Source organism: Capra hircus, chromosome 28 (assembly GCF_001704415.2).
Source record: "Capra hircus breed San Clemente chromosome 28, ASM170441v1, whole genome shotgun sequence".
Lineage (NCBI taxonomy): Eukaryota > Metazoa > Chordata > Mammalia > Artiodactyla > Bovidae > Capra > Capra hircus.
The window spans coordinates 3,995,909-4,019,654 of NC_030835.1; the positions used below are offsets into that span (position 1 = coordinate 3,995,909).

The following is a 23,746-nucleotide window of genomic DNA, read 5'->3' on the forward strand; positions in this document are numbered from 1 at the left end:
TCTTAGAAATCACTTAATATCAGTTCATAGACTCTTTTCATTTTCTTTTTACATCTGCACAGTATTCCACTATGTGACTGTACTATAATCTAATCAGCTGTTCTATATATGAGTGTTTCCACTTTTTCAGTGCCTTGCAGTTACAAACAATACTGCAATGAATATTTTCTTTTGTTCTGATGTACAGATATTTTCATATTGTTGTAATTCTATCTTCAGGATAGATTCTTAAAAATAAGCTTGCTGGGCTCAAAGCTGAGCACATATAGAATCCTGCTAGGTACTGCCAAATAGCCCTCCACAAGGGTGGTAGCAATTTACATTCCCACCGGCAAGGTTAAGTGAGCCTGTTTCCCCCCAGACTCACCAACAGAATGTGTTGTCTTATTTTTTAATTTCTGCCACTTTTATAGGTGAATAATGACACCTCTATGTAGTTTTAACTTGAATTTCTCATGTCTCCTTTCCATTTTCCCATCAGGTCCCTTGTTGCTTAATTTTTAAGAGTTTTCCATATACTAGAACACTAGGATTTTGTCTAAGGTGTATGCTGCAACATTCCTTCCAAGTATGCCAACTGTCTTTTGACTTTATGTGTTTTTAGTATCTTTCCATAGATAAATGTATCAGTCTCCTGTTTTTACTGCCTCTGGATTTGGAGTTAGAGTAAGAAAGCCTTTCCCTACACCAAGATTAGACAGGAATTCATCTACGTTTCCTTCTAGTAGTTAGATTGTTTTATTTTCTTATATTTATATTCTTAATCCATTTGGAGTTTATTCTTCTATTTGTTATAAGAATTTGTTAACCAAAAATTTGGTTCACCTTTTTGTGCGTGTCAAGTCAAAAGACACTACCAAAAAAAAAAAAAGACACTACCAATCCAAAGATTGAGAGAAGGAAGGATTTATTACTTGCAGCAAGTAAGAATACTGGGGATGTTTCCCAAAGCGGTGTCTCCTGGAACAGCAAAATTGGGGAAGTTGTAAGCTAAGCGTAGATGCATAGTCAGGCTTCCCTAGAGGCTCAGCTGGTAAAGAATCCACCTGCAATGCCAGAGACCTGGGTTCAATCCCTGGGTTGGAAAGATCCCCTGGAGAAGGAGACAGCCACCCACTCCAGTATTCTGGCCTGAAGAATTCCACGGATAATCCATGAAGTCACAAAGAGTTGGACATTAATGAGTGACTTTCACTTTTTCACGAAGAGGTTTGGGCTAGTGTATGCATATTCATGAAGGGACTTTGGGAGGTAGGCAGAGCCCAGATTTGAAAACATCAACACTATCATCCTTTAGGTTCCGTTGTTCAGGTGGCTCACCACTTCAGGCTCATCTTTATTTCTGAAACAGAACTGGAAATCTTTACAACTGATATGTTATCTTTGCTATTGTTAACTTCTCTTGCCTAATAACAGTCATTTTTGGTTTTTGCCTTAAAGGTTATTAATTACTCAGGTCTGTTCAAAGACAAGCATTATCGCCAGGCTTAGATCACCAAATGGCTTAGGCCAAAAATGGCCTCTCTTATGTCAAGAAAATCATGCCTGATACTGATACTCTTTCTCCAGGGACCCCCTACCCTACTTGGCTACAAAGACAATCTTATCTTTTTCTATGTGGCTATCAAGTTACCTTAGCAACACTTATTTAAAAGCTAACCTTTGCCTCAGTGGTTTCAGATACCATCTTCCTTACATAGTAAATTCCACATAGGTGCCTAATTCTTATCTCCCTATTCTCTGCCACTGATCTAGTCGCCTATTCCTGCGCCAGTGTCACCCTGCTTTAATTACTGGGGCTTTAGCGTATGTTTGAATGCTCAATAAGCCTAGTCGCTCATGTTTTTCTTTTTCACTGTTTTCCTAGATATTCCTGCATGCTTGCTCTTCCATATGAATGTTAGTATCAAGTTATATATAGCAGCATGTTAGTATCATGTTGGCATTTTTACTGAGAGTGCACTGAATTTATAAATAATCTTAAGAACTGGTATCATTTAATGTTGAATTATTTAATCCAGTAATAGGGAATGTTGTCTTTCCACTTATTCATGTCTTCATTTCTTTCCAGTGTATTTAAAATTTTTATTCATACAGTTTTTGCACATTTCTTGTTTAATTTATTCTGAAACATCTTCTTTATTACTATTGTAAATTAGAATTTTCCTACCATTATGCCCTCTGTTTGGTGTTTGTGTATATGAAGGCTACTGATTTTTTTTAACAGTAATTTTTGTATTATTCTTTACCCATTCAAATGCCTCTTCTTTTCTGATTGCATTGGTGAATAACTCTAGTATAATGGTGAACTAAAAGAGCCTCTTGATGGGGCTGAAAGAGGAGAGTGTAAAAGCTGGGTTGAAACTCAACATTCAAAAAACTAAGATCATGGCAGCCAATCCCATCACTTCATGGCAAACAGATGGGGAAAAAGTGGAAACAGTGACAGGTTTTATTTTCTTGGGCTCCAAAATCACTGCAGACGGTGATTATAGCCATGAAATTAAAAGACACTAGCTCCTCGAAAGGAAACCAATGACAAACCTAGACAGCGTATTACAAATCAGAGGCATCACTTTATGGACAAAGGTCCATATAGTCAAAGCCATGGTTTTTCCAATAGTTATGTACGAATATGATAGCTGGACCACAAAGAAGGCTGAGTGCAGAAGAACTGATGCTTTTGAATTGTGGTACTGGAGAAGACTCTTGAGAGTCCCTTGGACAGCAAGGAGATCAAACCAGCCAACCCTAAAGGAAATCACCCCTGAATATATATTGGAAGGACTGATGTTGAAGCTAAAGCTCCAATACCCTTGCCACCTAATGTGAAGAGCCAACAAATTGGAAAAGACCCTGATGTTGGGAAAGATTGAAGGCAAAAAGAGAAGAGGGTGGCAGAGGGTGAGACGGTTAGATGGCATCACTGCCCAGTGGAAATGAATCTGAGCAAACTTTGGGAGGCAGTCAGGACAGGGCAGGCTGGCATGTTGCAGTTCGTGGGGTCACAGAGAATCAGACGCGACTTGTGGCTGAACAACAGCAAATGGAAAGAACAGCAGAGATAAGGGATATTCTCGTTTTGTTCTTGACTTTGTGGAAATGCCTCTAGAGTTTCACACTAAATAAGGTCAGGCATCAGGGCTAAGTGTATCTATATTATTGACATAATATCCACTATATTGCAGTTGTAGCACTATACTGATACTGTATGTATTGATAGGAGAAAGTATCCCTCAATTTTGATTTCCTGGAATGCTTTTTATAATAAATAGATGTTGGACTTTGTCAAGGGTTTCTCAACATCTATGGAGATAGTCATATAAATTCTCAGATGTGTTAATATGATATATTAATATGAAATATTCATGGATCTGAACAAATCTTCCATTTCTAGAATAAATCTCATTTGGTCACTATTTCCCTAATGTAGAGTTAGATTTTGTCTACTAAAATCCTGTTTAGACTTTCTACATCAATAATCATATATAATACTGGTCTCTATTTTTATTTGTAATGTCTTTATTTGGTTTAGGTGCTAGTGTTATATTTGCTTTATAAAAGGAATTGGGAATGTTCTCCTTCAATATTCTGGACTAATTTATACAGTATTGGAATTATCTGGCCTTTGAAGGTTTGGTAGAATTTCCTGTGAAACTATTTTCAGACCTGGCCCTCTTTTGTATGGTAGTTCCTTAGTAATTCTATTTCTTCTATAGAAACTGGTGAGTTTAAACTTTCTTTCTCTAATGGGATCAGTTTTGGCTATCTGTATTTCCCTAGAAAATTTACATACATTCATTCTTTTTCAGACACTTTTTTCATATATGTTATCATAGAATATTGAATACAGCTTCCTGCGCTGTACAGTAGGTTCTTGCTGGTTGTCTATCTCATATACAGTAGCCTGTGTATGTTAATCCCAAGCATACCTGATTTATCCCTTCTCCCTAAATTCCCGCTTTGGTGACCATGTTTGTTTTCAATATCTGTTAAGTCTGTTTCACTTTTGCAAGTTAGTTCATTTGTATCACTTTTTAAAAACTTAAAGATTCCACATATGAGTGATACCATATAGTTGTCTTTCTCTATCCGATTTACTTCATTCAGTACAATAATCTCGGTCTATCCACGTTGCTGCAAATGGCATAACTTCATTCATTTTTATGGACGTAATATTCCACTGTACACACGTACCACATGCTCTTTATCCCTCCCTTTTATCAGGGGACATTGTCTTGGCCAGTTTACAGACAGTGCTGCAAAACACACTGACGTGCATGTCTCCCTTTTTTCTTGATCAAATTAACTAGCTGGTTCATCTATTTTTTTGGAAACAAGATTTTATCATTAGAATTATATATCATTTTAAAATGCCCATTCTTATTAATTACTGCTTTTACCTTTACTATTTCATTCCTTGTTTCTCTGCTTTGCTTTGTTGTCCTTCTGCTAGGTATCAGAGTTTAGAATTTAATTCATGTATTTTTATTCTTTTATTATTATTGATAAAAAAGAATTCGGCTAATAAATTTTTCTTTGATAATTTTCCTTAAATGCATCCCAGATATTCTGACATGCAGTGTTTTCATTATTATATTTTTTAACTCTATAATATCAGTTTCCATTTCCTTTTTCACTCAAAATTTGTTTAGCAGGTATAAAATTTCCAGATATAGGACCTGCTGCCACTGTTGTTAATAAATTCTAGTTTTTGAACTTCCCTGGTGGCTCAATGGTAAAGAATCCACCTGCTAATGTAGGAGACACAGGTTCGATCCCTGGTTTAGGAGGATCCCTCACGCTGCAGAGCAGTTAAGCCTGTGCACAGCTACTGAGCCTGTGCTTAGAGCCCAGGAACTGCAACTACTCAGCCCACGTGCTGTAACTACTGGATCCTGTGTGCCCTAGAGCTTGTGCTCCGTGACGAAAGAAGCCACCACAATGAGCAGCCTGCACACCACACCTAGAAAATAGCCCGTATGCAGCAACAAAGACCCAGCACAGTCAATAAATACATAACATTATAAAAAATTAAAAAGAAATAAATTCAAGTTTTATAGCATTTGACCAGTATGTTTGTAATAACTCCAATTTATAGAAATTACCAACGTTTTCTTTATGACCTGATGGTATCAATTTTTCTGACTGTACTGTGCACACATGACAAAAATGCGTATTTCCATCATTAGAATGGAGAAGTCAATTTACATCCGTAAGATACACCTTATAAGATCTACAGTGCTCACTATACTGTTTAGATCTCTTATTTCTTAGTCATATTCTGTCTATTAGATCTGTCTTGTGCCATTAGAGAAATGGAAGTTAACACCACAATGAGATATCACTGCACAGTGATCAGAATGGCTAAAATTTTAAAATAGGACAATACCAAATGCTGACAAGGATGCAGAGAAATTACAAGATACATTGCTGGTAGGAAGTTTAAGTGGTACAGCCACTCTGCAAAATAGTTTGGCAATTTCTTATAAAACTAAACATGTATTTGTCATACAACCTCCTCTTTTCATTACCTCCAGAATTCCAGCGGCTCAGAAATTCTATGGAAGAACTTCAGAGGTCCATGGAATCACTTGGAATGATATGCAAAATTTTATATCTCCCTACTTAAGTCTATTTTTCTTAAGAAACGGCACACAGCTTCTCAAAGAGGTCTATGACTCCCTAAAAGGCTAAGAATCACGACAACATTGACTCTAAGAAAAAGAAAACAAATCATGAACCCCAATATTTCTTAAAATATATGATTTATACTGTACAAGTTGATTTTTATCAATTCTATTTTCATTCTTACTGAAAATAAGCCAATGCCTTTCAGCTAACCATTTAGAAAATATTTTGTAACATTGCCATTTTAACTCTACTTTTTCTCAATATGTGTATATACTTTAAATACTAATAAATTATTATATTTAAATTTAAAATATGTCTTACATTCTTTGGGCTGGACAGATGAATAACTCCCAAGATTTAATAACTGACTGGTAAATGTTGATTGCAGTACTGTCTCACCAATCCAGTGATCCTCATGGATAGTGACATCTAGAAAGGGGGAAAAAAGTTCTGATTATGCTAAAAATTCTGTCACACTGGGATTAATGTATTCATCATAGCAAAATACCATGCATGCCTCTCACATGCCAGGTAACTGAAGTCCAAATAGGGTAAATGCTCTCCCTAAAGGCATAAAATGATAAAATAGCAAATTTGATCTCTGAACCTAGGAATGTCTGTATGTCGGTAAAATAACAAAATTTCTTCTGTATATTCAAATAATCTCAATATGGAAGCTCTGCTCCATAGAGAAAATTTTAACGGTTTGTTCACTTAAGGCAAATGTGTAATATATATTTCTGATAAATTAAAAGTAAATCATTTAGGATCAGGAAGCAACGCAGGGTTCCAAAGCAGTAGTTCCTAGAAGAGTAAAACATATTTAGTATGCATTTATTTCCTCTGCTATAAGCCATATATAAATATAAGGCATTCTTAAAGAACTTTGATTATTTTTCCCTAAACTGAATGATAGTTATCTTCTATAGATGTTAAAAATGAAATACTTTGAAGGTAAGGAACACTTCCCAGGAAAAAGAGAGCTGCATGATCTAAGATGGAAAAAGAAACAGTGGAACTAAACACACCAACTGGGAGAAACAATTCTAGGTAGAACAAAAATTAAGTATAAGACAGAGACAGATCCATTCCAGGCAGGATATAATCAGTGTGTAAAATGTTAGAGGTATGAAGACACACTAATGGCAGGAAAATAATCAAAGAAAAACAAGGACGCATAATTTCCAAGTAGTTACTTCCAAATTTATATCCCAGATCCTCTCCTCAGCTTCAAACCCATTTACCCATTTATCCACAACTGCCTAACTGACATTCCTGACTGGATATCCCATTAGCTCCCCAAACTCAGCCTTGCTCAAATCCGCTTTCCTTCTTGTATGCCCCATCTCATTTGTTGGCACTATGCTGCTGCTGCTGAGTCGCTTAACTGGAACATGACACCATCCTGAACCTCTACGTCCCCTTCCCATCTTTGTCTCGACCCAACTGTTGACTCCGCCTCTGGACTCTGCCCGCAGCCCTGCCTCAGCTACTGTTTTGCATCAAACATTCTTCTCTTTCCAAGCAGGTACCCTTCCTATCTCCAATCCATGTCCCATGACGCTAACGAATGACTCATCAAGGACATTAATGTGATCCACTGACTTGATTAAAAACACTCTCAGTGGCTCCCCATGGCCTGGTCAGGGACAACCAGCACAGCATCCGAGGCTTTTCAGGATCTGACCTTCGGGATGCCTGCTCTTCAGAAAGGAACAAACAAGGAATTTCAAGGAGAACTTTCAGAAAACCATACTGTAAAGCCTACGTTCAGACTGGTAAAATGCTAAACACTGGGGACCGGATGGAGGGGAGTTAAGAATTCAGCCCGTGCCCCGCCTTTCTCGGTCCATTCACTGACGCGGTTTTCTATTTGCTCTTTATGTCCTGGTTTCCCAGGTAGGTCCCAGGCCTTCTCTTTTAACTCTCGTCACTAGTCTCCTTAGCAACTACGCAGACCACATTCAGAGCATCTTTCCAGTCTACGGCTAAAGCGTAGTAGAGAAATATCCATTGCTGAATGGAATGTGACCTGGAATCCCTCTGTTACACAGGGTTGTTCAGTTTTGGGTGGGTATCAGTAGGTAGTATGAGATGTCCAATAGAGATACAATCATCTGCTGCTGCCGCTAAGTCACTTCAGTCGTGTCCGACTCTGTGCGACCCCATAGACAGCAGCCCACTAAGCTCCCCCGTCCCTGGGATTCTCCAGGCAAGAACACTGGAGTGGGTTGCCATTGCCTTCTCCAATGCATGAAAGTGAAAAGTGAAAGGGAAGTCGCTCAGTCATGCCTGACTCTTAGCGACCCCATGGACTGCAGCCTACCAGGCTCCTCTGTCCATGGGATTTTCCAGGCAAGAGTACTGGAGTGGGGTGCCATTGCCTTCTCCGATAATCATCTGCAACTGGATGCTATTAATTAAAGTGGGATTTCATTCATACATTTCTCTGTAAATGTAATCTCACTACCTAACTTGGAAAATAGAAAAGTACAAATTTCTCTTTCCACAAAGTTTTCATCTGTTCCACACAAATAAAAGAAACTAGATGTCTGTAAACTATTTTTTAAACTATTTTTTTAACTAAGGAAATAAAGCAAAACAGAAACAAACAAACAAAAAAAACCCCATTTTAAAAAACTGGTGCCCAAAGAAATAATCTAAACATTCTATAATAGGAAAATGGTTGAGTAAACTTTGGTAAAGTGACCTCACAGAATGTTACCTACTTGTTATCAACTGTATGGACACTAGGGAAAAAGAGAGATAGTTGAGTTGAGCTTCCATCTGCTAGGAACAGGCCTCCTGGGAGGCTCATACCAACGACAGCAATGCCTTGATAAAGTAATTGTGGTCCAGGGTCTAACCTACTCTTTACAGTCTTGAGAACCTCATTTTCTTCAGCACTCCAAAAATAGATTTCGGCTCTGTAGCACAAGCTTGTATTCAAATAAGTTAATGAGACAAACAAACAAACAAACACAACAGAACACAACCTTTTTGTTTAAATATACAAAACTGCCAAAGAAACACTTGCAGCCGGCTCTCACCTTGTAGGTAGTTTTACATCTTGGAAGCCGAGTCATAAGCAAAGGGCTGCTCGGCAAGCACTGAATCAGAAAAGAGCAAGTTGGATGACTTGAGCTGCCAACAAAGAAGATACCACCCGTGGGACAAGACTACGCAAAGCTGATACAACCTGTGCTCAGCTCTCCAGTAGAGGCTGTACCTGACGATGTTCCACAAATACCAAAGTATACTGGCTAAGGTTCTCACTCCCTCCACAAACCATCTGGCAGGAATTACCAATGACTGCCTTGATATTTTCTCTTTCTAAGCTTTTAAAGCTGACCCACACCACTTCCCTACCACATTGTTTCTTTACATATGTGATACAGCTTAATCAACTTTGAACTGGTGTAGGATTCATTCTTAAGATGACTGGTATCTCTGCTCTAATACACTATGTGTAAATCAATATAGGACATGCAACACACTGTTAGATTTTGTTTTTCAGGTGAAAAAGGCAGGATACAAATCATTTTTCATGATTCAGTTCAGTTCAGTCGCTCAGTCGTATCTGACTCTTTGCAACCCCATGAATCGCAGCACACAAGGCCTCCCTGTCCATCACCAACTCCCGGAATCTCCTCAAACTCTAGTTCATCGAGTTGGTGATGCCATCCAGCCATCTCATCCTCTGTCGTCCCCTTCTCCTCCTGCCCCCAATCCCTCCCAGCATCAGAGTCTTTTCCAAGGAGTCAACTCTTCTCATGAGGTGGCCAAAGTACTGAAGCTTCAGCTTCAGCATCATTCCTTCCAAAGAAATCCCAGGGCTGATCTCCTTCAGAATGGACTGGTTGGATCTCCTTACAGTCCAAGGGACTCTCAAGAGTCTTCTCCAACACCACAGTTCAAAAGCATCAATTCTTCGGCGCTCAGCCTTCTTCACAGTCCAACTCTCACATCCATACCTGGCCACTGGAAAAACCATAGCCTTGACTAGACGGACCTTTGTTGGCAAAGTAATGTCTCTGCTTTTGAATATGCTATCTAGGTTGGTCATAACTTTCCTTCCAAGGAGTAAGTGTCTTTTAATTGCATGGCTGCAGTCACCATCTGCAGTCATTTTGGAGCCCCCAAAAATAAAGCCTGACACTGTTTCCACTGTTTCCTCATCTATTTCCCATGAAGTGATGGGACCAGATGCCATGATCTTCGTTTTCCTAATGTTGAGCTTTAAGCCAACTTTTTCATTCTCCTCTTTCACTTTCATCAAGAGGCTTTTTAGCTCCTCTTCACTTTCTGCCATAAGGGTGCTGTCATCTGCATATCTGAGGTTATTGATATTTTTCCTGGCAATCTTGATTCCAGCTTTTCATGATTACAACTATATATTGAGAGTAGGGATTCTAGAGTCTGGGTGAAGCCCTGATTTGCCACCTCCTAGCTGGCTGACAGCGGGTAAGTTACTTCACTTCCCTGGGTCTGTATTTTCAAGCTGAAAAATGGGGAGGGTAAGCAGTGCTCTTACATAATGAGTTGAAAGATATGTAACGTCTAAAACAGGGACTAAGTTACCAGTGAATGTCCATCATTATCCATATGCAGATGTGATTGAGGAGCACGGGCAAGGTAACTGGAAGGCAAAACTCCCACACTCCACTGGCAGTTACATGCGGCTGGTATAATATCGGCAGTTTCTCCTTTCCATATTTCCAAATGTGATCAGCAGTGACCCCTGGATAACACAGAGTTGACCCATCTATTGCTTTCGCCAGCCCTCTGAATCTCTTGCTCTTCTGCATCCATGGATTCAACCAGCAATGGTGGAGCACTGGAGTGTTCACTACTGAAAAACATACACACATAAAGGGGCCCGTGCAGTTCAAGGGTCTTTGGTAATTTTAATAATTTAAAAATGCAATAGAAATTCCATGTTCCCTCAGTAAGAATGTAGTGTGCACAGCTTTACTAGGCATGGAATAGTAGAAATGTCGTCCTGTTAACACAGCTAAAGAAAAGGGTTACAAATAAGACATACATAAATGAAACCGTAAGAAAATAAAGAAAGAGCCCGATGAGACAAAACGTGAATGCTAGCATAGTGAATGAAAGGAGGAGAAACCAGAGAATACTTCTCAAAGAGGAGGAGGAACAAGAGGGACAGTGGGAAGGAGGGACAGAACAAAGAAGGACAGATGAACACCCAGAAATGGCAGGGCAGGGATGAGGAGACCAACACAGATGCTCTGAGGGACTCTATCATGCTCGAACCCTAAGGAGCAAATGGTAAGCAAAGAATCCTTAAAGGACTAAAGTGGGAGGGGGAGAAAAACAACAGCTTTGTAAAATAAAAAGATACTTCCCACGATGACCTTACCTGTGAGTAAAATTATGTCTCCAAGAAACACAGTAAGTCCCCAGAATGCTGCAGTCCTCCACAGAAACACCTTCTTCTTAATTTCTGATTGGTCAGTTACCACAATTGTTGCTAAAGGCACTTTAGAGCCAGAATTTGGTCCAGATTTTATATTTATTTCTTTCATGTGACATGGAGATAACACCATGACTAAGCAATTGTATTTCTGACGTTCAGAATCACAGTTTTTTATTAATGAGGTTTTTTTAATGCCCTTAAATCCAGACATGCTCCTCTGGTCCACTGTTACAGTATGATCTCTCTCATTAGAAAACAACTTAATTTTCTTAGCTACGTGGGGGACTTCAGATAGAGCCTGAGGATGGCCTGATTTATCTTCAGAGGTCCAACTTCTCTTACCAGAACTTTTGTGGAAGGTATTTAGTTGAGAACACAGTATTCCTGAGTTACATGACTCAATGCGTATCTCATTTGGTTGAAATTTATCATCAAAATTGAAAAGTTCTTGAGATCCTATGTTTTCTTCAAGGTCCTTATCAGCGCTTAAGACAGGGTGGCTACTTTTTGTTTCAGGACAAACAGGACTAAAAAGTTCAAGGGAACAGGCTTGGTTCTGTCCATCTTCGTTTCCTTCTGCAGAATCATCTTTGGACCGAATCAAATTATCCTCAGTTATTCTGATTTCCCCATAACTTGCCTCTGGTTCAGTCTCCATGTTTATGGTCCCTTTATTTATAGACTTCTGCCCTTTATATTTCCTTTGAGCTAAAAAAGCAACCTGGCTGGAGGTCATTATACTAAGAAATTCAGTATCAGTGGATATTTTAAGACCTGCCACCTTCCCAACTGTTCCTTCAGGCCTCGGTTTGTCTACTGTGTTGGAGGGAAAGACCTCCAGACACTGGTTCTGCATTTCATGATGCTGTGTTGGTGCACAGAGGACAGCTTCTGGCATGGTGGTCTGTTCAGCACCACAGACCACATCCAATATAGCTGCACACTTGCGATCTGAATGAAAGGAATTTTTTGGAATGTTCTGACCACATATGTTTGATCGATCATGCTGTTCATTTGCGGTTTTCTTAAGTTCACTGGAAAGCTTTTGATACTTTTCTTCTTTAGTAATATGCTGAACTCTTCCCGTAAATCCACATATTTGCTCACTGGAGCTGGTTCTATCACTCATTCCCAAGAGGTAACTCTTCTGGGACTTTACAGTTTGTGTTTCAGAAATGCAATGTGTGGTGTCATCCTTCATGTGAACAGATCTGCTCATAGAATTTGCTGGAAAATGACCATGAGGAAGATCTGGAAGGCCCAGAGGTTTCAGGGCCTGATAGTCCTCGAGACTTTTGTGCCTGCATTTTTCATCCTTCAGCTTTAAGGAATGGTGATTGTACAAAACCTGAATTTCTTTCCAGGTCTCAGCAGTGGACGCTAAAGAAGTTGGTTCCTGTGAGACTGTCATTTCCAGTGGACTGACTGGAGCACCCCAAAAGATGTGAACTTGAGATCCTCCACTCATAGTTTCTGAAAAGAAGAAAAAGAAAAATCTAAAATAAGCATTTGTCAGAAATTTTTATATATTGAAATTAACTTATAATAGCCTGGACAGAGGAGCATGGTGGGCTGCTGACCATAGGGTCGCACAGAGTCAGACATGACTGAAGTGACTTAGCATGCATGCATGCACTGGAGAAGGAAATGCAACCCACTCCAGCGTTCTTGCCCGGAGAATCCCAGGGACAGAGGAGCCTGGTGGGCTGCCCTCTATGGGGTCGCACAGAGTTGGACACGATGCATGAAAGTGAAAAGTGAAAGTAAAGTCGCTCAGTCGTGTCCAACCCTCAGCGACCCCATGGACTGCAGCCTTCCAGGCTCCTCCATCCATGGGATTTTCCAGGCAATAGTACTGGAGTGGGTGCCATTGCCTTCTCTGAACAATAACTATACATTTCCTTAAAAGTGCCACAGTGGCTCAGACTGTAAAGCGTCTGCCTACAATGCAGGAGACCCGGGTTCGATCCCTGGGTTGGGAGGATCCCCTGGAGAAGGAAATGGCAATCCACTCCAGTACTCTTGCCTGGAAAATCCCATGGATGGAGGAGCCTGGTAGGCTACAGTCCATGGGGTCACAAAAAGTCAGACACGACTAAGTGACCTCACTATACATTTCCTTAATTTCAATTTAAGCTTTCAACTCACTGACTACTTTCTCCTGTCTTTGACTTACTCCCTCTAAATGGACAATGACAACAACTCTTTGACCACGTGGGATCTATGTTGAACACAGTGATCATAAGTCATTCTTATAGCCTCATTCTTCACTTCCCTCCTTAAAATGCTTACATTCCAGGGTCATTATAATCACTCCCTACCATACTTCTTTAATTCTGCTACTCTCCTCTCCAGCTAAACTCAAGCCCTGGTTCAATCACACCCACTCTACAACTGCATCCAATGAAAACTAGTCTCATTTTAAGATCATTACTACTAACCTCAAGGTGGTACCCAGAAACCTTATCTTTCCCTGTCCACTCATTTTTCAAGATAACTCTTTTATACTCTTTAAAGCTCAGCATCTCCTCCCCTATCCTTGTGCAGCTGATGACCATTTACAAGTTGTCAGCAACATACCTACTGACCTCTATCGTACCCATATACTTTGCCCACTTTATTACTATGAGTAAACTCTTTGTGCTTCTAAGGCCATCTCTTCCTCACTTAGACAGATATTATAACCTCTTTCCTACCCAGGCTTCAACAATTCTCCATTTCTCTCCTACATCTTGATGTTTCTTTCTTCACTGGAGCATCTCCATCAACATACAAACACGTTGTGACTATTCCTCATGCTGTTGGTCCTCAGCTTCTCTACTCCTCTACTTACTGTACCGCTTTTCTGCTCCCCTCTACAGCAAAATTCCCTGAAAGAACTGTCTATATTCCCTCTTACCCCATCTTCTCTTAAATCCACTCCTATCAAGCATTGGTCCAAAAGACTCCACTGAAACAACATATTTCAAGGTCTCCAGTAACCTCCATACTGGAATCAGTCAACTCCCCATTTTCAGCTTAGACTGTCAGCACTGATCACCCCTTTCTTCCTTTCATCTGGCTTTCGGAATACCGCAGCCTCCTGATTCTCATCCCAGCTCACACACCTCACCATACGCTCATTCTCAGCCTCCTTTGCTGCCTCCTCCTCCTCCTCTCCTCAGCTTCTTGCTCAGGGCCCCAGTACTTGGGTCTCTCTCTGGACTCACTCCCTAGGTAACTGTCATCCAGTCTCAGGATCTGAATACCTTCTAATAACTAGCAGATGTATGCCTCCATCACGAACAACTTCCAGATGTACGTCTGATATGATGGCTAATGACTACCCGATGTACATCTCCATCACTGATGCCCACCAGATGCTTATCTCCATCAGTCTCTCTTCTGAATTCCTGACTCCTTATCCAGCATTCTTATCCACATTCTACTTGAGACACAAGTACTGGGCCCCTGAGCCAGAAGTTGAGGAGACGAGGAAAAGCTAGTGTAGAAGAGTGAGCAGGAGCGCATGGTGAGGAAGCGTGAGGTGGGGTCAGAATCAGGAGGGTGCGGTACCCCTAACAGGCACCTGTGCGGGAGAGAGTTAGTATACCAAGCCTGAGACTGCCATCCTTAAGAAGCCCTGCTTGTACTGTGGGCCCTTGGCAGGCATTTGTGCATTTTGATTTCAGGAGAGTTCCCACTGTTCCTTGATAAGAATGGCTCACTGTGCCTAAACTATCTAATAATCACGTCCTTTCCTTCTAAGAGACTGGCATTTTGGTATGTGATAGGCAGAGGGTGGCTGCAACACCAAGTCTCCTTAGAGAAATGGCTGGTTCTAGATTTGGGGCAGGAAATATACAAGATGAGCCTGCAACATCTCATCATACAAGAGAACTGAAGACTAGTAGGACTCTGTCAAAAGAACTGAGGAGCCAACTTAAAGAGGCTCCCACTGCCAAAACTGGGCAATCTGAACACAGTCAGGATGACCACCGAGATGGACGGGAACAAATCTGACTTGCGTGTATCCATGAACTCACACAGACAACTGAAACAAACTCACTCAGTGCTCACCTTCAGAGGATACTGTGACTGTTTCAAAACAGTTGGTGAATAAAAGGAAAACATTTTACCCTGTTTTTCTTTACTAAGAGAATCTCAAGATGGCCAAATACATGATGAGAGGAAGTCTCTCTTTACAGTGATATTCTGCTAATAAACAGCCACCAGAAGAATGATAGACCCCTAAGGAGTCATGGATTTTCTAGGCAATAGCCACTAATGACTACTAATATAACCAGGTAGATGTTATGAGGGACAGCAGAGGGAATCTGTAGATTGAAACCAGTTACAAAGTGTGGACCTTATTTAGATTTTGATTTGAAGACACAAGTGTAAAAAGTTTCCAGGCAACTGGAAAAACTGAAACTTTGGTATTTTATAACATTAAGGGATTACTGGGTTTTTTTTAGTGGGACCTAAGGCTACATATGAAAGGCTATGTGCCAAAGATGCAGAATGACTGTTTGCATGTGAAACGGTGTGACATTTCCTAATTTCCTTAGAACACCAGGAGGGGAGACAGGATGAGGTTACAGATTAAACAAGATGGGCCGTATGTCCAGGCAGGTTGACGGAACACTTCTCTAATCACTCTACTTTTGTACATCTTCTAAATATCCTATAACACAAGCCTTCTTTTCTGTCGTCGTTTTTAAGAAATATTTTTTCAAACTTAGGAAAGAGTTAAGCAGTCTAATCATACCCAAGGATGGGGAACTCTTACACAGCTCTGACAAACAATCTGGTGAAGGTGAGGATGCTCATGCCTCACAACCAAATAATGCCACTTCCAAGTTTCTGCTCTGGAGAACGCTTGCACGTATCCACACAAGAATACATGTGCAAGAATGATCATGGGGGACTTTATAAAAAAAAATTTTAGAACCTAAAAATCCATGAAGAGGAGATAAGTCATGGGATATCCAAAGAATGACTGCTATATGGCAGAAAAATAAATGAACACAAGTTACATATCAACATGGATACATCTTACAAACATAATTTTAAATGAAAGAAGGAATCTGAAGAATAGACAACTTATGATATCAACATGTTGAATTTTAAAATATGTCTCAGATTAAAACATAAAATCCAGGATTGTGGTTACCTTCAAGAAGGAAGAATGGGGATGTGATAGGTAAAGGAGACACAAAGGGCATCAACTGTACCAACCACACTGATTTTTCTAACTAGGTAAATATATTCCTTATATTGTTCAGAAATATTTTTATAACCTTAAAAAAACCCTAGAAAGAAAAACTGAGAAGCAAGACTAAAGATGATTTGTCAAAGATGTCTATATTTTAAAAGTTTTATTGTGATGAATGATGAATGGTTATTATTTTCATAATAGATCTTTTTTTGTTTGATAATTCACGCTTTTCTTTCACAATCTTCAAACTGGACATGATGTTCCAATACAACAATGGACCTAAATCTAATATTGCTGAATGAGAGTTGACAACAAAGATGGCAACTTTTAACTTATTACCAGTTAAAACAAAGATATACTGCTATTTTCAAACAGTCTTATAATAGTGAATTATTACTAAGGAAACAAAATTATAGTAAGTTAAGGTGTGTTGACCCATAACAAAACAAAGAGGGCTAAGTATCATTAAGTACTATAGGCACATATACCGACCTCATCTAATCCTCAGAGAAATAATAATCTGCAGAAAAAATAACTGATATATTAGATCTAATTGATGGTTTATTATTTATATATTGGGCTTCCCTGGTGGTTCAGACGGTGAAGAACCCGCTGTAATGTGGGAAACCTGGGTTCGATCCTTGGGTTGGGAGGATCCCCTCGAGAAGGAAATGGCAATCCACTCCTGCATTCTTGCCCAGAAAATCCCATGGACAGAAGAGACTGGCAGGCTACAGATCCCAAAGAGTCAAACATGACTGAGCGACTAACACTACACTTTCTAAAAATTTATATATCACTAATAAATTGGTCACTAGGGGGCTCCAAATAGCACAGCAAAAAACACTCTCAAAAGATATACTGACATCAACACCAAGTGGAAGAGGGAGGAATATATGATCCAGAAACACAGGCAGAAATACTTCAGTTCAGTTTAGTTCATTCGCTCAATCGTTTCCGACTCTTTGCGACCCCATGGACTGCAGCACGCCAGGCTTCCCTGTCCATCACCAACTCCCAGAGTTTACTCAAACTCACATCCATTGAGTCAGTGATGCCAGCCAACCATTTCATCCTCTGTCGTCCCCTTCTCCTCCCGCCTTCAATCTTTCCCAGCATCAGGGTCTTTTCAAATAAGTCAGCTTTTCGCATCAGGTGGCCAAAGTATTGGAGTTGTAGCTTCAGCAGCAGTCCTTCCAATGAATATTCAGGACTGATTTCCTTTAGGATGGACTGGTTTGATCTCCTTGCAGTCCAAGGGACTCTCAAGAATCTTCTCCAACACCATAGTTCAAAAGCGTCCATTCTTCGGCACTCAGCTTTCTTTATACTCCAACTCTCACATCCATACATGACCACTGGAAAAACCATAGCTTTGACTAGACAGACCTTTGTTGCCAAAATAATGTCTCTGCTTTTTAATATGCTGTCTACGTTGGTCATAACTTTTCTTCCAAGGAGCAAACATCTTTTATTTTCATGGCTGCAGTCACCATCTGCAGTGATTTTAGAGCCCAAAAAAATAAAGTCTGACACTGTTTCCATTGTTTCCCCATCTAATTGCCAAGAAATGATGGGACCAGATGCCATGATCTTCGTTTTCCTAATGTTGAGCTTTAAGCCAACTTTTTCACTCTCCACTTTCACCTTCATCACGAGGCTCTTTAGTTCTTCACTTTCTGCCATAAGGGTGGTGTCATCTGCATATCTGAGGTGATTGATATTTCTCCCAGCAATCTTGATTCCAGCTTGCGTTTCTTCCAGCCCAGCGTTTCTCATGATGTACTCTGCATAGAAGTTAAATAAACAGGATGACAATATACAGCCTTGACGTACTCCTTTCCCAATTTGGAACCAGTCTGTTGTTCCATGTCCAGTTCTAACTGTTGCTTCCTGACCTGCATACAGATTTCTCAGGAGGCAGGTCAGGTGGGCTGGTACTCCCATCTCTTGAAGAATGTTCCAGTTTGCTGCGATCCACACGGTCACAGGCTTTGGCACAGTCAACAAAGCAGCAGTGGATGTTTTTCTGGAACTTTCTTGCTTTTTCGATGATCCAACAGATGTTGGCAATTTGATCTCTGGTTCCTCTGCCTTTTCTAAATACAGCTTGAACATGTGGAAGAGCATGGTTCACGTACTGTTGAAGTCTGGCTTGGAGAATCTTGAGGATTACTTTGCTAGTGTATGAGATGAGTGCAATTGTGTGGTAGTGTGAGCATTTTTTGGCATTGCCTTTCTTTGGGATTGGAATGAAAACAGACCTTTTCCAGTCCTGTGGTCACTGTTGAGTTTTCCAAATCTGCTGGCATATTGAGTGCAGCACTCTCACAGCATCATCTTTCAGGATTTGAAAGAGCTCAACTGGAATTCCATCACCTCCACTAGCTTTGTTCGTAGTGATGCTTCCTAAGGCCCACTTGACTTCACATTCCAGGATGTCTGGCTCTAGGTGAGTGATTATACCATTGTGATTATCAGGGTCATGAAGATCTTTTTGTATAGTTCTGTGCAGAAACACTTAGGTATCTTCAAATCAAAACATTAAATTACTATGCTAACGAACTTCCCTCTCTCGAATCTTTGGATTTTTCTCCAACAGTTTCTTCCCGTTAGCTTCAACTAATTATACCTATGGCTGATTCATGTTGAGGTTTGACAGAAAACAACAAAATTCTGTTAAGCAATTATCCTTCAATTAAGAATAAATAAATTTAAAAAAATAAAAAAATATAAAAACAAGCTTCCATATCGTTTCTTTGTTCTCCCTTCCCATTTATTCTTCAATCCACTTAAATACGGCTCTTACTTCAATCATTTTGTATAACACTTTTTACTATGGAAACCAATGACCCCTAGTAGCCAAATCCAAAGATCAGTTTTTAACTCTCATCTTACTGCCATTTGAAATTGATTATCAATTCCTCTTTCCTGAAACATTCTACTTTTTTGATCCTGTGAGATCATCAAATTAGAATACTTTTCTGCTTAAAAAAAACACACAGAAAACTATTGATCTATTCATTTATTCACTTAATAAATAGTAGTAGGTGTCAGGCATCATGCTACGTACTGGGAATTCAACAATAACAAAGAGCTTTAAGGAGCTTATATTTTAATGGGAGAACTAAATTGACAGTTGTAAAATTGAGATACTGAACTATCACAGAAACACACGCAGGGAGTCCCTAAGAGGGAGAAGCCTGGGGCAATTCCACTGAAGTAGGACTGTCCATTACCTGCATTTTTCATAGACTCGCTGGACTATGGTTAGTGACAAAATTTTGAAACTATATTTAAATAATATTTATAAAAAAGTAGTACAATATAGTCCCAAGACATCCCTCTTCCCCACCCCAAAATAGGGGCCAGTAAAGCACCCTCAGCTGTGTTATTCACGGGACAGACCGGCTATACGTGATCTCCAAAACATTTACAGGGCGCAAGGCACTCACTGCTTGTAGGCCCTCACTTAACATGTCCTCCTAAATGTCCTGCAATCTGACTTCTATTTCCTATCTCTGTTAAGACAACAGTGAAGTACAAATTGTCAATTAAGTATCCACAGTACTTCACCACTCCAACTGTGAAAGTCTTTCCTTAATGTTTAGAACACTACTCTTTCCTAAATACTTCTTCTGCCTCTTTGATTTTTCTTTCTCTTTCTCCTTGGGCCATCTCATCTTTTCATTCCCTACAACACTGCAGAATTCCAGCCAACTGCATTCGTTTTACTACTAAATACCCAATCATGCTTTACTCGTCTATACTGAACCAACCACTCTCCCTAACCTCAGACTTATATTTCTAGTATCATGATACTAGCACAGTAGATGATTGGAAAAAAAGCAACGTTCTTATGGAGGTTTCTCAGAAACCTAGAAAGAGAACTACCACACGACCCAGCAATTCCACTCCTGGATATATACCTAAAAAACAAAAAGATAATTCAAAAAGACACCTGCACCCCAATGCTCAAAGCAGCATTATTTACTATAGCCAAGATATGGAAGCAACCTTAGCATCCATCAACACATGAATGAATAAAGAACAGATGGTATATATTATATACACAATAGGATACTCCTCAGCCATGTAAAAATAAGTTTGCTATTTGAAACAACGTGATGGACCTGGAGGATATTATGCTAAGTGAAGTCAGAGAAAGACAAATATTATATGACGTAACTTATATGCGGAATCTAAAAACTAAACATACTAATGAACATAACAGAAAAGAAACAGACCCAACAGATACAGAGAACAAACTAGTGGTTACCAGTAGCAAGGGGGAAGGCAGAGGGCAAGATAACAGTATAAAATAAAATAAATAAGCCACAAGGATATAACACAGGGAATATAGCCAGTACTTTTTAGTGACTATAAATGGAATATAACCTTCAAAAATTATGAATTGCTATGTTGTACACATGAAACATATAGATTGTACATCAACCATACTTCAATTTAAAAAAAGAAAGCAATGTTCTATTTAGTCTCTTTCTTGAAGGGAAAATCTGACTAAATGACTCTATATCCAGACTAGATTACACAGGCCACGGATTCAAGTTTGGCAGGGCTGAAGGTTATGAGCCCAGAGGCTGCAGATTCCCAGATTCAGAGCTCTCCTTGCCCTCTAGGCGGGGGAAGTCACTGAGGCACACAGGGGTGCCAGAAAGCAGTCCTGAGAGCTCAGACAAGACCTCTCGTACAGAACAGGTTCAAAGCAGATTGAAACTCTATAAAACACCAGGTTATTTCTACATAACAATTATTGAGTATGCCTTCGCTTATTTGTCTAAATACACACCCCTGTATGTGTGGGACCCCTATCTCCCCCATCAAAAAAAAAAAAAAAACCTGACTAGAAAGTATGGTCCTGTTAATGCAAAACAGTACTTTTTTTTTTTTTCAAAGAAATAAGTCTTTACAGCTAAGGCTGTAGCTACTAACTCCTCTGATTTATAGGGGTTGGAGTCTGTGAACAGGGGGATGGGGTGCAGTGAGGGCAGAGGGAAACGAAATATCTATCCGAGCAAATACACACGGATGGAAGAGCTAAGTTGTGAACGCTGATGCATTTCAATGATTCTTGGATAATGCTTGGGTGGACTCCGAGGGTTAAAGCTCATTAAGATACCAGATGAAACCTGCAAGTACATATCCATTACCATAGTTAATAATTACACCATTTCTCAATCGGTAGAAGGCCATTTCAGTCGGAAAGACCAATGCAACCATAGTCCTTTATCTTTAGAGTGGTCAGAGTCTAATGAATGGGTCAAAGATTTATAAAACAGGATGAACCGTATCGGTGAGTTTGTCTTTGTAGAACACTACAACTAGAAATGCTTGTTACAAAATATAAGCAGTTAAAAGGGAGTGCTTTCTCCATCTTACCATCAACTTATAAACTCACCATTATCATGCCTTTCCATGTCCATTTTACCAAAAATACAAGCATCATAAAGCTACTCAGAAGTATCAAACGACAAAATGAAGAGGTAGCACAGGACTGTAATAATTAAAAGCATGGTTTTTACAGTAAGACAAATTTGGGCTAAAACCATACTCTGCAACTAGAAATGGTTGAAGCTACATGATATATTCTTTATATTTCTGTATACAGTTGAAAACATCCCTAACAAAAAAATACATTTCTTTATATGTCCAGTGATAATTGCTTCCTTATCTGTCAAATGAGAATAAAATAACATCAGTCCCTTTCTTACATTATCACTGTGAGATGGGCACAAGAGTACTTATTCAACAAACTAAATTAAACACTGGAAACTCTATACATATATGCTTAGTGACATGTAAAAACCAAACCACTGTATTTTAGGGCTTTGCTTTTAATGTGTATTTTTACACAGTTGTAACCATAAAATTGATATAACTGTATATTTTGCTTTAATCCCTATAAGGCTACTCTCTTTTATGTCAACCTATAACTTCCTAATCATTTTTAATGCTAGCTTAATGTTTTCATGATGAATCTAATTTAGTTCCCATTACTCTCTACTTCATTTATTTGTTCGTAACTTATCACTATTACAGCCATTTCTGCAATAAATAGAGAAATTTAATTATTTTTCAATTATTTTCAATTACTTTTCAATTATTTTCTTGTGATAACTGCCCAGGTATGCAATTATTGGGTCATAGATGACATACATTGTTATAGTTCTTAATATTATCTCATTGTGTGCAAAAGAACTGGACAGTTTATAAAGCCCCAAACAATGGCCACGAGTTCCATCTCACCACAAATTTGTAAGCATATTAAAAAGTAATTTTACTAGGGAAATTAGTAGTGAGGGCACAAAGGTACTTCACTGGTGTTTCATTTGCATTTCCTTAATTATTTCCAAACTGAAAAAATAGTGAATTTTAAATTACATTTGGATTAAAATCCTTAATATATGAGGAGTATGAAAGAACAGACACACAAAGAAATAGAAAAATGGGTTAAGAAGATCACCAGGTTTACATCACAGAAAAAAAGCCATGGTTAAAAACAAAGAAAACATCCGTTCTTCTAATAAAATTAAATAAAAAATTATAAATTAATAAGAAAACATTTCTAGCTATCAAACAAGCAAACATTCATGAAAAAGGTACAAGGGTATAGCAAAGTAACTTATACTGATAAAATCTTTTCTGGAGGGGAATATGGCAATGTATGTTGAAAGTCTTAAAATTCTGTACCCCTTTAACCCTGTAATTATACTTCTGTTGCCAAAATCTTGGCTCTCTGTGCACCACTGCCAAACAGAAATACGGAGACAGTTATGGAGGAGAAGGAAAGAGTGGCTTTGTTACTTTGCCAGGCAAAGGGGGAACGCAGCGGCTCGTGCCTCCGGAACTGCGCTCCCTCTCCCTGTTGAGCATGGAGAGCTTATGCAGTCAGGTAGTGATAGTCTAGTCTTTCTTCTGCAAAGTTTTAAAAGGGTGGGGCTGTTGACAAGATCACGGTCTGTGCAGGGTCTTAGGTGACCTAGCCTCCTAATCTTGATGAGCCTCTGGTCCTTTAATCTTGCCTCCCAGTGGTTTCACTGCTGTTCCTCCTTTGATTAACAATTGTTCAGCCATTTGGAACTGAGAGAAGGTCATGGAGGGTGGAATTTTGCCCATAGGAAAACTGAAAGTGTTAGTCACTCAGTCGTGTCTGCCTCTGAGATCCCATGGACTGTTTCGTAGTTCACCAGGCTCCTCTGTCCATGGGATTCTCCAGGCAAGAATACTGGAGTGGGTTGCCAGTCCCTTCTATAGGGGATCTCCTCAACCCAGGGATAGAACCTGGGTCTCCTGCCCGCTGGCAGATTCTTTACCACTAGTGCCACCTGGGAAGCCCTCTAAGAAACAGGGGACAAAAAGACCTCTTTGCCTAGGAGTCCCACAGGGCCCTGTTCAGCATCACTTAGAGGGATTTAACCTGAAGGGGAAAAATACTGTGCACAGTCTTAACA

General features: G+C 39.6%; 1 protein-coding gene across 3 annotated transcripts in view; it reads right to left on the minus strand.

Annotated features, from left to right (window-relative positions):
• The window catches only part of FAM35A (family with sequence similarity 35 member A), a 103,636-nt gene that overhangs the window by 28,990 nt on the left and 50,900 nt on the right, over window positions 1-23,746 (minus strand). For all 3 annotated transcript variants that reach the window (XM_018042573.1, XM_018042572.1, XM_018042570.1), the window contains 2 exons: window positions 11,018-12,547; window positions 5,956-6,063 (listed from right to left, as the gene is read on the minus strand). In XM_018042573.1, coding sequence (XP_017898062.1) covers window positions 5,956-6,063; window positions 11,018-12,542 — 1,633 coding nt within the window. In that variant the 5' untranslated portion in view covers window positions 12,543-12,547. The remainder of the gene's footprint in view (window positions 1-5,955; window positions 6,064-11,017; window positions 12,548-23,746) is intronic.